A 15,152-nucleotide genomic window follows, 5' to 3' on the forward strand; every position below is an offset into this window, starting at 1 on the left:
AATCTCATAGAGATGGTGGGACTGGAGGTGGTCATGCAGCTGTAGGGTGACAACCTTTTCCAGAACTTTTGCCAGGAAGGGCTGGTTTGAGATGGGGCGGTAGTTGGAGAGGATGTCTGCATCCAAGTTGTGCTTTTTTAGCACTGGTTTTATAGCTGCTAGTTTGAGGGGGGTGGAACTTAACCGGTGGACAGTGAGTGGCTTATTATTTGGGTCATGGTGGGGACAGTGGATGGAAGGCACTTTTTTATTTAAATTTTTTTTAATATTTTTTCCCCTTCTTTTTCCATTTTTCTCCCCATCCCAAAACAACTACCTTTGAGGTGCCAGGTTGTTATGCCAATTCCCAATCCCCTTGCTGGTCGTTGCGTGCTCTACCCCCTACCGTCGGTCTGGGAGGGCGGAGACTATCACATGCTTCCTCCAACACATGTGTAGCCAGCCCACCGCTTCTTTTCACCTGGCAGCGCGGACTCTCACTGGGAGAGTGTAACGTGTGGAAGGTCACACTACCTCTCCCAGATCCTTCCCTTGCTGTGCAGGTGCCCCGACCGAACTGTAAGAGTCGCTGTTTACAACAACCAGGACCCACCCATGCCGGCTTCCCATCCGCTAACACTGCCAATTGTGTTAGTATGGACGGTCGGCCAAGCCGGAGGCACCACAGCCAGATTCGATCTATACACATTCACATGTAGTTACACATTCACACCTGCAGAGCTGCCAGTACAACCACAGTATGACAGTGCCGGCCACTGAACAGCTCCACAGGAGCAGTTTTTTGGGAAGCAGTGCCTTGCTCAAGGGCACCTCAACGGTAGTTGTTTTGGGAGGGGAGAATGTTATTGATTCACTTCCCCTGCCCAGATTTTCCTGCTGGTCATGGGGATCAAACCAGTAACCTTCCTTCCTGTCACAAGCCTGTTTCTCTAACCTCTAAGCCACCGCAGCCTCACAGCCCACTGAGTTATGAAGCTTTGGAGATAAAGAAAATATATGAAAAAAATCTACTTTCGAAATACAGGACCTATCTAGAAATTGGTTAAAATGTTATAGTGGCCTAAGATTTTTTATCACATAGGATACCAAGTATGCCCAATTCTTCAAATTCTGCAATGCAGTTGATACAAGAAATAAATAATAAAAGAAAACGTGGTTGTTAACACTTTGAGGTGTATAGGCTATGATCACACCAGTGTGATATTTGAGAAATTAATATTCTAATGACATGTCAGATGTCACAATGGCCGCCATCTTTTTGTGCTAGAATTCCAAAATATAGTTCAGAGGAAACATTTGGCGTTTTTATCAAAGTCTGAAGTCTGTTAAATATTCCCCACAGTGTCACGTGTTATACTATACCAACCTCACCTCCTATTCCTGTCATATTTCTTCTTGTAGTATAACTCCGCAGTAACCTCTTTGTCTCAGTCCGTGGCGTGCACACCAACCAACCCCACTCCCACACCATGCATGATGCGCTTACTTCTGCTGGAGAACTTGTGGACATTGTGCCGTGCAACGTTTGGTTGTGTGTGTACGTGTGTGTGATTGGAAGCCCGGTCTATAATTCGATTTTCACGTCAGCTCAACGTGCCAATGAACAAACAACATCCGACTCCGAGACACCAGGAGATGCTGCTCTGTCCCACCGGCACACCACAGCGGACGCCATGGCTGCCGACAAACGTCAATGATTTTGGCGCTATGGCGCGCCGCATGCAGCACATTGGAAGCCCAATGCTGCTTCCTATGTCAACATGACTTCATCTGGATTTTTATACATCGCAAGATTACATGAATTAGTCGACTAAAATATGTCCTAGAGAACAATAATTTGAATACCATTTAAATAATGTATTTATTATGAACACAGTGTCTTTATTGCGTAAAAGGGGTGGGTGTTACCTGTACGCCTATAAATAAATAAAATAAAATAAAGTTAGCCGACACTTTAGCGGCCTTGCATGGCAAGATAAGAGATTATACATTTGAATACCGTATACTTCAAATGAATGGATAGGGATTCTATTAAAACAATTGAATGAACCCACTTTGGCGCTTGCCAAATCGACACTTCACACAATCATTATGATGAATTGAAAATGGGGGACCCTGATGTAAACAAGACGAAAGTATTTCTCTGGTCTGCATCGCCTTAACAATTGTGTGTGTATTGAGCTGTACTGTATTGTACCCATTCTGCAATCTGTTAATAAAGTTTTCAATCAATCAATCAATCAAACACCTGTCGTAACTCGTAATCCATCCCGGGGCTCTGCGCTGGCAGCAGTCACCTCAGTCAGAGCCATGCCATAGGACAATGGGAACACTGTAATGAGACTGTCATGCCACGGCACGGCTGCAGGGAGGTGTAGTTGTTACGTCATTGTCGTTTTTCGTGTTCCACCCTCTGTCCAACGCAATGCATTTCCCCATTGCCCATTTCTAAATCGCCTCGTTTAAAACAAATAAAGCATTAACATTGGCATGGTGTACCTTTCTGTCCTTATTTATCCACAATCTATAGCTCAACATGAAAATATTCGCAATTAATCAAAAAATGTTTTTATTTCAAACAAAAATGTTTTAACAATAATGTTAGTGATAGAAGGGAACTTATTTTGTGCAAAAATGTAAAGCTTTTAAATTTCCATGCGGCAGAATTGTTACAATAGCCGATAATCCATTTTCCCAATGATAAATCCCTATACGAGTGGAACAACCAGTGACGTCAGACTACACCTCCCCATTGGCTCAGTGAGCTGGTGCTTCGGGAGACCTTCCCCCCCCTCCCTCCCCCCCCTCCCTCCCTGCGCGCCGCCTCTCGCTCAACCAGCTCCTGGTTCTTCTGCAAACGGAATTATGGTGCTGCTGGTGCTTTTGAAAATCGGTGTCTTTTGAGATTGTTGGACTTTATTAACTCGACTCCAAAGGATTACAAGAGGACACTTTTATCCGGGAAAACGGTGTTATTATATATAGGCAGTGGAGTGGGACTGGGAGCCTCCGCGCAAAAGTGTCATCATAACCTATTGAAGGCGAACACGGTCGAGGAGATGAAGAGGTGATCATAACGGCACTCCGGTCCATGAAACCAGGCAACATGCCCACCACGGCGAAGTAAATGAACACATGCCCGAAGTCGTCAAATATACCCATGTGAATTGTGGAAGACGCGAACCCGTTAAAGGCAAAAGTGAAAAATAAAACCGACCGAAATGGTAACAGGTCTTCGGATGGTAAATAATGGTTATCATGTAGGCATGGCGTCTTGAAACGTGTCCTCCTAACCATATGGATATTTTAAATATGTATACAGCAGTGCTAAACTATTGGTTACATTTGAAGTTGGATTGACCATCAAAACGGCACAAGAAGAATAACGCTGTGCGTAAAGCCCTGCGTCTTGCGCAAACGGAGTTGGGCTTATTGAAGCAATATTGAGAAAAGGACCCAAGCTGGTGTCAAATAGTAATTTCATGCTGAAATAGTGTAGGATAGGCTGCCTAACTTACCCCACGGGGATCAATACAGGAATATCTTATATTATCTTATCTTACCGAACCAACTAAGCCTTGCATCTTCCGCGCGTCAGAGAGCAACCTGTTTCTTATGTCCGTGTTCCAGGACGCCGCGTATATAAGGATGGATAACTTACTCAATTACTTTGAATGAAAAGGATCAGGAAAATAGTTTAACATGATTTGGAGACACTAGCCATTTTCGTTGTCTTTTAATGCTGTCTAAACCATACGCATTATGCAATTTAAGAGATTATGTGTATTTCTGTGATGGTATAATTACGCATATGGGTGACCTATTTATAATTTAAATGCTTTTGCTGATTTTAATTAGGCCTAGTCTGAAGGAATGCAAAAGGAAGAAAACCCATTTTTTTCTCCATTTGATTCAGAATTGTTCAGAATTTAAATAAAAATAATAACGCGTTTGCCAAGTTATATGGTAGAAAATCTAAAGGCAAAGGGTTTCAAGTCAAAGAGAGTTTCAGGATCTTGTTATGCATGAAGAATTCATAATTATTTGCCAGAGATGAAGGAAAAATCCAAGAATGCTGCGAAGACGCGACGAGAGAAAGAAAATGGAGAATTTTACGAATTGGCTAAACTGCTTCCTTTGCCTTCCGCCATTACCTCTCAACTGGACAAGGCGTCGATCATTCGGCTTACCACCAGTTACCTGAAGATGAGAGCCGTCTTTCCGGATGGTAAGTATTAGCTATATATAACACTCACCCTTAAGGATTCATATTTAATTTTGTTTCAATTAATCCTTAAATTATGGCTTGAGGCGGTCTCATGCAGAAATGTCAGAAAGCCAAGGGGTTGTTGTTGGCAAATTATGTTATTGTGTGAAAAATAAGCAGCAACTTAATTTGCATGTAAAAAGCTAAATTCATAAGAAACTTTCAAGAGAACTGGTCTACTCTTGTATATATATTCACTGCTCTGTGGGAAAAAACGATGACTGTTTTTACAAAATTCGTTCCTCCAAAAATGTCAATATGGACCATGTTTAGGATTATTAGCATGCCATATTATTTTTTCATAATAAAGTAATTCAGCGCAATGACAAAACTAGCATAATATGTCATCAAAAACTAAAATAACCCTCAAATGCCAACAAAAAAAATATAATACTGGTTTACTTTTAAAAGTTTACTGCTAAAAATAAATTACTGCATATCTATAGGCTATAAATATCAGATTTGAACATTTCCCTTTCACGCGATCAATAAACATGTTGACGTAATTTCTAAGTGACTCACTCGATCACAAAGATTAATTGTTTAATTAGGCTATACTCTATAAAACCAACATTTGGACAGGCGAAGGCCCCAGAACAACAGTCCCTTTCCTTTCCCTGGATTGGTCTGTCATCACTCATAAAGTCGCGGCTGACACACGGGCCGCTCCAGTCGCAGGCGGGCGGGCCACCCGTTAGAGCTGCAGGAGTGTTGATGGAGATGTCAGCCGAGTTCAAGACATTTCACAAATTAAACACGTGTGATTTATAGTCACAGATGTAGTCACAGAATAAATGCATTATACTTTCAAACGTCATATATTTCAAAATATGCTACTTTAATTTATTATCACCGGATAAAGTGAAAGGGAAATGTTGCAAGTATATCCATGCATAATACACTTTGTAAGCCAACAAATGCCTGTTTGGAAGAGTTGATAGTTTCACGAAAGTCACATTTATAACTTTTAATAATAGGCCGTGTCCATTGGTTTATTAGGCATAGCATGTTACCATTGTTTTCTTATATCCAACATAATGTTATGGCTACCGTCGATTTGTCTGATTATTGGATGGATGGTCCCGTGCCAGGTGCATGGTCTGTGACTTTTTAATATCCATATATGCGGGATTCCGCGTCTTGTAAAGAAGTTGTGCGCGCGCATGCACCACATATGGAACACACAGTTTATCTTTCGATTGCCTAAATAGGCTCAACCAAATAGGCGTCGCGTCAGTGCGCTTGGTCATGAAATTGGTTGTCAATTTACATGCAAACTGCAAATTAAGTAATCAGCCATGCTCAAGCACAGTCTTAACACACAAAAACGAACGAGCACTTGCAGATAAGACAGGCCGCGTTTACTTTATAACCGTTCAACTGTCCGATTTAGACCTATATATATAGCCTATATGTTTAGCCACTTGTTAACGTATAAGATCGTTTGGAATTGGAATAAATTAGTCCATGATGACCATGGTGATACATGTACTCTGAGAATATTCGCCCAAGCATGCAGTAGGCCTCATTTACACAGGCCCAAGTTTACACCTCTCTCGTCTCTTAATTTGATTAAATATCTTTTATTAGGCTTTATGCAATTTTTTGTATTTAATTTTATTCGGATCCCCAACTGTTACCGTTGTAAGTAACAAATAACTAACCCTGGAGTCTCCAGATAACTGGATCCAGCTGTTGACAGCAACCATAATAATGTTTGATCTCATCCCTCTTATATTATTTCATCTCACGTGTAGTGGAAAAAAGAATGATCCATCACTGTCCCAGTTTTTATCATGGCTGACTGCTATCGAGTGAATAGGCTGGACAAGATATGCCTCCTAAAGTGTGTAAACGGAAGTGCAGGCTACAGACTTTCCGGTTTCGACAAAACAATTATAGAAACGTGTGAAGTGCACAATATTTCCTCGTTTAAGCCACTGCAACGGCTTGCCTGAATAATTTACTACATGACCGGGAGTCGGGACGTGTTTGCCGACAGGATTCGGGAAACGTTTGGTCTGTTCGGAGGCAGCTTCCAGGGGAAGTATACACTGGAAATTCTACCCCACATATACACACTTTCGGCCGTAGTTCTTTACCAGGCTTTATCTCACGGAGGAGATACAACTGGGAACGAGGTTATCGAGTGAATAGCCATACCACGTCAATCGCCCCATTGGCTACACGTGACGTCAATCATATGTTCATTTTTAGCTCCCATTTTGCTCCCGTTTTATTTCTGCAGCTTCCATATAATTCCCCGCAACTAACATGCCCCGATGCCCGCATAACACTGACAAACGTCATGGAGGTCAATTCACGTCTTATACTCCAATTAAATCAATCTAGCCGAACAGGTATATACAAGCAAGCATAAATGTTATTCTGACCCGTGTCATATATTTTCGTACGTCTCATATTATGGACTATGGACTTTTCTGTGTGAACTCTATAGGCCTAAAGCTCAAGAAAACTCCTTGCATTAAAAACGTGTCTAATTTTAACAGTATGTTGAGCATTATGTCTATATACATTTTAGGCACGTTGAGTTTGCTGAAATTGTTTTAGTTTTGATGATTCATGATGGTTGGCCTACATATGGCGTTTTTTCTTATGGATTTAATAAAATGTATAATTATGATCATATACGATTTAGTCTATAAGTCTACAAATATTGTAAGATGTTTGACAATTTCCAATGCGATGCCAAATCTGTCACATTTGAGCTGCAGTATAAGCCATTTCAGATAATACTTTATCAAAGCATAACAAAATGGTATAGTAAAATGCCCAACTTTTAATAATTTTATGAAACGATATGATGGCTAATAATTCAAATGCCTATATGCGCGAATGCTATTCATCTGCATAACATTATGTATTTAATTCAAAATAATGTGGGAATTATTATAGCATCTCTGAGGATTAGCCTATACAGGGGGAAAAACATGAAATATGAATCGCTGTTTAAATAATCGTGTTGCGTTGTTCTATCGCATATAAGTGCTTTATACATCTCCTCGTGCACGCGGGGGAATAATTGATAATGACTTGGGCGACGAGAAGTGCCATGATGCGCCCATGGTGGTAAGTGTTGGAGGAATGTTTAGTGGCGGTCACATCTCGTCAGGATATCCACAATTCATGTTAGCGCCACAATGCACATAATGGGGGTGATTATGGAGATTTGGAGAGAGGTTGTTGCACCTATTAGAGCTTTGGCACTCAGCAGGTATATGTCTGTGGGAGATTTTTATGCTCAATTGAAACCCTAAATAAAGAACGATTCTACAGTGATTGCACATCCAACAATATCATACAAAATCCAAATTATTTGGAAAAAGACACACAATCGATACTGCAATATGAATATGCAAATTGTATAATATAGGCCAGACTATGTCTTGTACAACTATTCACCCCACGCGTGATCTTAAAGCCCCATACGTGACCCCCCTTATCAATAGGTTATCTGTATAGATGGAAAATTGGTTATATTTGGAACGTTCATTGTAAACGGGAATATATATCTGACATTATACAGGCAGAACATACAACAAATACATACCTGTTGTGTGTTAGTCCTTTTATCACAAGCTAATGGAGAAAACACATGTCTCTCCATTCCAATCTCATGTTTTTGGTGGTGGTGCTACCAGTTTGTTTACATTTGGATCACTGACTGGGCCTTTAACTTGCTGCAGGAGCATATGCCTTGGAATGCTCAGGGGTTTACCACCACTGCATGAGGCATTTTCTTTTGAAAGTGGTTATTCGTTAGTTACCGTGGGAGAAAGAGAACACAAGCATTCAGTGCAAGGCCTCTATTGCTGACCACCTGCTCACTATAACATCATCTTTTCACTTTCTGCTCAGAATGAAGGGACATTTGACTTCATGGTGATTGGCTATATGTCCCCCCTGCAATTTTCCTGATAGCAGCAAAACGCACAAAATAAGCATTTTTTCCCCATGACAGTTTAGACTAATGCCAAGGCTCATAGTAGCTCATAATTATCTAATCGCCATTGATCATATAGCTCAAAAGAGGATATGGATCAGTCCAATAAAGATCGGGGAGTATCACTGCGTCCTATATGTCCCGAGAGATACAGACGCACTTGGGGCACATGGCTATAATGAAACTATTTAAGTGAGGAAATTGTGAAAATGTTGAGGATTCAAAACAATTTTCTTGAAAGCGGGCTCTGACGGGAGGGAGGCCTTCAAAGCGTGAGGCAGCCGCAACACAATTATACACCACGTCTGCAGTCAGGCGGCTGCTTGTATAAAATCTCCTCACCTCAGCGTTTACCGTCATTACCCGGTTGTACCGGGGTCCGGGACGGGTCTATTTATGCATGAATAGATGGTCATTTTAGACAAGGCCTCGCCCTCGGACATTATGTAGTGGCATAGTGCAGTAAAATGCTCTTATGGGCATGTATATAGGACATTAGGCCTGTAATTTAAGTAACATTTTGTCTCTCAATGTCAATCGTTGTAAGTAACCTATTGATTAGGCAAGTCAACACCCCCAATACATGTGATTTGTGATTAATTTAGTTGCTTAATTTGTTAATATTCTTATCGTTGCCAATAGCCTTTCTTGAATAGCACTTTACTATTCATACAAATATATTTTCTAATCAAGTAATATATATATATATATAAGAGAGAGAGAGAGAGAGAGAGAGAGAGAGAGAGAGAGAGAGAGAGAGAGAGAGAGAGAGAGAGAGAGAGAGAGAGAGAGAGAGAGAGAGAGAGAGAGAGAGAGAGAGAGAGAGAGAGAGAGAGAGAGAGAGAGAGAGAGAGAGAGGGAGAGAGATAATCAGATAGCGTGGAGAACCATTGAATTAAGTCATTACATTATACATTAGGCTTAGACTTAACATTTTAACTTAAAAATACATATAACAACAACAACAATAACAATTGAATATGATATAAAAATCAGTGATGCCATATTTCTGTTATATTGGTTTATAATTAGAATTACATGATTATTATGGTTAATATTACATTTAAAATTGAATTATAGGCTCACAGCTATATCCTCTGTGCCATATACTGTATACGACAATATACATGGCTAAATATTTGCATATTTAATTAAAATGTGTGTGTGCGTGCGTGTGTGTGTGTGTGTGTGTGTGTGTGTGTGTGTGTGTGTGTGTGTGTGTGTGTGTGTGTGTGTGTGTGTGTGTGTGTGTGTGTGTGTGTGTGTGTGTGTGTGTGTGTGTGTGTGTGTGTGTGTGTGTGTGTGTGTGTGTGTGTGTGTGTGTGTGTGCAGTATAGCACATCCCCCCTGAAATTCTTAACACTCTTTGTCATGATCAGTGTCATCATTATTGCACCTTCAGCTTCCCATTTACCTTAAGCAAAACTTGAATGTCCCATATTATGGAAAATGGGTTTAAAGTTATTTAGGAGCTGGGGAACAATGACATAGTTGCTCCTTGCCATTTCGCTTATACCAGGTTAGTTACCAGGGTAGTTATACCATGGTAGTCCCCTGAACCATGAGGGTAGTTACCAGGGAGTTACCAGGGTTATACCATGGTAGTCCCCTGAACCAGGGTTACCATGCAGGGTAATAGTCCCCTGAACCAGGGTAGTTACCAGGGTATAGTTATACCATGGTATAGTCCCCTGAACCAGGGAGTTAGGGTATATATACTGTACCATGGTATAGTCCCCTGAACCAGGGAGTTAGGATATATATACTGTACCATGGTATAGTCCCCTGAACCAGGGAGTTAGGGTATATATACTGTACCATGGTAGTCCCCTGAACCAGGGAGTTAGGGTATATATACTGTACCATGGTAGTCCCCTGAACCAGGGAGTTAGGGTATATATACTGTACCATGGTAGTCCCCTGAACCAGGGAGTTAGGGTATATATACTGTACCATGGTAGTCCCCTGAACCAGGGAGTTACCAGGGTATAGTTACGAAGGAAGTCAGGGGGGGACATGCCCAGGACACAAAGAATAAATTAGCTTTAATTGATCAGTTTAGCTTTAATTAATCAATTCGCTTTAATTAATCAATTAGTTGTTATTTTTTGGAGCCCAGAATGCTGCTCGAATCTACCTGCCAATTTGTAAAAGTTATTTTTCACTTTTGGATGTGGGGTATAGCCAATCAGGGGAATAATTACTATGAAGAACAGTGTGTTCACTACACACCAAGGTGTTCACTAAGGGAAGACAGAGGTGCTGGGAAATGAATAATATAAATTAGATTTAGACTAAAAAAACATTTACATTCTGATTCAAAGAAATCACAAAAATTGTTATAAAATAATTGGGACTTTTTAACACATACACCTGAGATGAATAATGTATTTATAGTCCATTATCCGTGTGGTTCACACATAATTACCAGGCTATATTAGTGATAGGCCAGTTTACCGTTTGCACCATGTCACGGGAATAGCTGCTCATATTCACATACGACTCCCACCTATAGCGTCTTACAGAGCCCTGAAATAAACACTGAAACCTCAGCATTTAGGGCTTGCAGTGTGGCTACATTTTCTTTGCATTAGTTTGGCTAATTAGCCGTAGCCGAGTGTATCCTGTGTGAAGAACAGCATGGATTGTGCAGAGAAAGGTACCAATCGACAACATAATTGGTAACATAGGGCTATGGGTCCAAAATTCAGAATTTAATAGTTTGAGATAAAGAGGTTTATTAATTTATTAAGTCACAATAGGTGAATAGGTTAATTCTGCAACCATAGTTGAATGTCAAATATGAGGTCATGTAAATGTAAATCATTCAGGTTGGTGTCTGTCTTGTGGAGAGTTGTCAATTTTCACAGAGGGCATTGTCCACCGTGGCAGTCGGATATAGCATCTTGAATAGTGTGTGTGTGTGTGTGTGTGTGTGTGTGTGTGTGTGTGTGTGTGTGTGTGTGTGTGTGTGTGTGTGTGTGTGTGTGTGTGTGTGTGTGTGTGTGTGTGTGTGTGTGTGTGTGTGTGTGTGTGTGTGTGTGTGTGTGTGTGTGTGTGTGTGTGTGTGTGTGTGTGTGTGTGTGTGTGTGTGTGTGTGTGTGTGTGTGTGTGTGTGTGTGTGTGTGTGTGTGTGTGTTGAAACATGACAGTAAGCCTTCCTGTTTGAATTGTGTTTGTTATTGAAACACCTGGCAGCAGGATGTGGTTCAGTGTTTTAAAACGTCCTGTAGCATTTCATCCCTGTCTACACTTTCTGTGAATAAAATGATCCGTCATGGTTTTATTTATTCCCTTATTGTTTCTTTTGTTACATGGCCCATACCATATCTTGTTTTGATTTGAATTGAGTCTTATGGATGATGCATGTGTGTGTGTGTGTGTGTGTGTGTGTGTGTGTGTGTATGTGTGTGTGTGTGTGTGTGTGTGTGTGTGTGTGTGTGTGTGTGCACAAATGCCTAAATGTGGCTATCGGCCTACTGTTTTCAAGGATAGCACTGTCCTCTCCTATAAATGGTAATCAAAACCATGGTCTCTTCTCTCCCTCTCCCCCCCCCTCTATCTCTCTCTCTCTCTCTCTCTCTCTCTCTCTCTCTCTCTCTCTCTCTCTCTCTCTCTCTCTCTCTCTCTCTCTCTCTCTCTCTCTCTCTCTCTCTCTCTCTCTTTTTCTCTGTGCAGGTCTGGGCGATGCTTGGGGTCAGCCGGCGAGAGTCAGTCCGCTGGACAGCATGGCCAAAGAACTGGGCTCCCACCTATTACAGGTCAGTACTACAACACACAAATATTCAGATTCAATATGAAACAAAATGTTTGAGGTCACGATTCAATTTCATCTGTGATTCTTTATGCATGTTCAAATGTATTCATACCACTGAGCTCTAATTCTATATTATTACATATATACTGTATTCATACTACATAGCTTGGTTTGGCTCAGAAAACTATGAATTTTATAGTGTACGTCTCTCACCCCCCCCTCCCCACTCTATGCTGATAGAGACAAGGGGGGGGGGAAGAGAACGAGAGAATGAGAGGAGAATCGACATTTTGATACACTGTGTTGAATAGGACAAAATATAGCCTGCTTTTACACTGCTAAACTACTGGCATACAGTAGTTCAGCATGTAGTTGATCTTTTATAAACTTGAGAGAATTATACTTTTTGAGAATTCATTTGGGGACCCATTTTCATCTTCCTATAAGACCCGCACGTGGGGACCTGACCCACACTTTGAGAAACACCGGCATATACTGTAAGAAGATAATTGACTTAACGGTTTCATACACCTGGGTTGGGAGGGTTGCTCTAAAATGTAATCACAGATTATAGACTACGTGATTCAAATTGTAATTGGTAACATAATCCACTCAAACTCTGTATGTGCTTACTTTCACTTCAATTACCTCTCCAAAATCAACAGAATATGAATTGAACCATTTATTCCAGTTGACAGGGTTCAATTCAAATAGCCCCTAGCTAGCCTATCATCATTTTGATTAACATCATTTCAAGATGTGTAATATTATGTTAGCGTCTATAATCTTCAAATTATTTGAGTTGAAAAACGTCATGTACAGTTCACTTGTTTCATTAGCCTTTGGATGTAGGTGTAGGTTTTGCCAATATATATATACATGTATGGATTTTTCATCAGTACTGGACCCAGATGGTGCTTGAAATATGTAAGTGGACAGAGAGATATGGGTCCGTGCTGAAAAAAAGCCAAGATTCAGGCTTACTTAGTTTCAAGATTTTTCCATAAAACCTTTTTTTCCCCCCAATGCAGATAAAGTTGCACAACACAAACATTTCAGCACACAAGCATTCAGTGTGCTGGAGCAGCGGGGCAAGAAGGCTGAAGAAGGCCAGTGTGTCATAACATAGGTGCTGTGCAAGTTTTATCAAGGTCCTAAAAAAAAGTTAAATTATTGAGGCAAAATAAGCCTAAAAGCTTGGCTTTTTTGTTTTTTTGAGTGTGGACCTTCATCTCCTTGACGATACGTTCCACTGGTCTTACAGACCGAAGTCGTTTTCTAATCAAAGACACCGGGTGAGCTTGGTGTGCTCTGCTCTCTTCAATAAAACACAGAGGTAGATATACGTAGGTACAGTCTCCATTCTTACCTGTGTCTAGATCCAATAGCCAGGAAGGACGTTTGTACAATTAACTTTTGATTTTTAGGTGGTAAGAGTGGTTAAGGTTAGGGCTATGGTAATAAACTGTTTAGGTGGTAGTTGAAAAAGTGCAGATTCCCCATGGAAATGCCCCTCCGGGCTATGGTATCTAGACACTACCTATACTTTCATGGGTATAGCACTGATAAAACTCACTGTTAAATTTCAAAAGTTTCGTTTATTGTTGGCGGCTGGGTGGCGCAGCGGACATTGCGCTCATCACCAACGCAAGAGACACCTGGTTCGAATCCGGCTGTCGGCGTTGCCTCCGGCTTGGGCCGGCCGTCATACTAACTCAATTGGCAGAGTTAGCGGGTGGGAAGTCTATGGGTGGTAATCTGGACGTTGTGGACAGCGACTCCTACAGGTCGGTTGGGGGACGCCTGCACAGCAGAGACAGGAAGTGGCGGGGTAGTGTGAGCCTCCCACACGTTACACCTCGCCAATGAGAGTCCACGCTGGCAGGTGAAAAGATGTGACAGGCTGCCTCCTCGTGTATCGGAGGGGACACGTGATGCAAGGCTTCTATCCTCCCTACAACCGGCCAGTGGGGGGCATATGCGAGCAACGTTCAAGACAGGGGAGGGGAGAATTGGCACAGTGAAATTGGGATGGGAGAAAAATAGAAAAAAGAGGAGAAAAAGTGGATAAAAAAATGTATCGTTTATTTTAGGTTTATTTGCACATAAAAATACAAAAACACATTGTGCAGGAGACACACACTACAAATTCCATGGACATTGGTTACAAGATAAGATGCACTACAAATGAATTCATAAAGTGTTATACATCTTTGCTAATTAAGGTCCTTTTAAGATGTTTTTAAAATAATGATAATGTAGATGTTGACTATAGTGATGGAAGTAGACTGTTCCGAAGAGACGGTCCTATGTAGTCCTTTAGAGTGTCGTGGGGAATAAGTGAATATTTAAAGCTTAAAGAAATTCTAGAAAGGGCTAGGTAGGTCATGAGTTAGGTGTACATATTTACACATGAATACACAAATCTTGTATGTTCACACCAAACATTTATAGAAGTTTGTATTTTCTGAGGAGAGGAGCAGAAGGGTGTGCAGAACCCTGTGTGCAGAACCCTGTGTGCAGAACCCTGTGTGCAGAACCGTCCCTTGTTGCCTAAAGCATGTTCTGTCTCCTCCTCAGACTCTGGACGGCTTTGTTTTCGTTGTCGCCTCGGACGGAAAAATCATGTACATCTCTGAGACGGCGTCCGTCCACCTCGGTCTGTCCCAGGTAAGACTTCCATATATCCTTCTACCCAGGCCCGCGCACAGACCTCTAACGGGGCAGATGCTCGAGTAAGAAAAAGAGGGCACCCCTGCCCTCCAACATCCACCCAAAAACCATCATCAATGGCCGTACTGATTCTTTCCCCTTGTTACACTTTTGAGTGAAATTTCATCCATTTTCCAGTGAGGGTTGGTACTATCTACAGATTGCTCTGGATCTCTAGTTTTGGGTGAGATGTCTGATGTCACTCTACTGTAGCATTAGAATTGGATCTGCTAGAACCTCAGAAAGGCAGTCATGTCGGTGGGTCTGCCAGTGGTCCAGGCAATGTATGTAATACGGCACTTCTTGGAGAGGGCAATTAGGTGCAGGTGCTCAAGCACCTGTTGGGGTCTATCTGTGCACATGCCTGTACGCCTACATTATCTTGAGGGCACAGAGGTGGTCTGTCATCAGTGAGAGGGCACAGAGGTGGTCTGTCATCAGTGAGAGGGCAC

General features: G+C 41.5%; 1 protein-coding gene across 1 annotated transcript in view; it reads left to right on the forward strand.

Annotated features, from left to right (window-relative positions):
• Positions 1 to 4,053: 4,053 nt before the first annotated feature.
• The window catches only part of sim2 (SIM bHLH transcription factor 2), a gene marked incomplete at both ends in the record, with an annotated part of 60,697 nt that continues 49,598 nt past the window's right edge, over positions 4,054 to 15,152 (forward strand). Inside the window, 3 exon segments of the mRNA XM_084320361.1 lie at positions 4,054 to 4,228; positions 11,910 to 11,992; positions 14,569 to 14,658. Of these exon segments, the coding sequence (XP_084176487.1) occupies positions 4,054 to 4,228; positions 11,910 to 11,992; positions 14,569 to 14,658 (348 nt within the window).

Source organism: Notolepis coatsorum (genome assembly GCF_963971535.1).
Source record: "Notolepis coatsorum genome assembly, chromosome: 8".
In the NCBI taxonomy this organism is placed as follows: Eukaryota; Metazoa; Chordata; class Actinopteri; order Aulopiformes; family Paralepididae; genus Notolepis; species Notolepis coatsorum.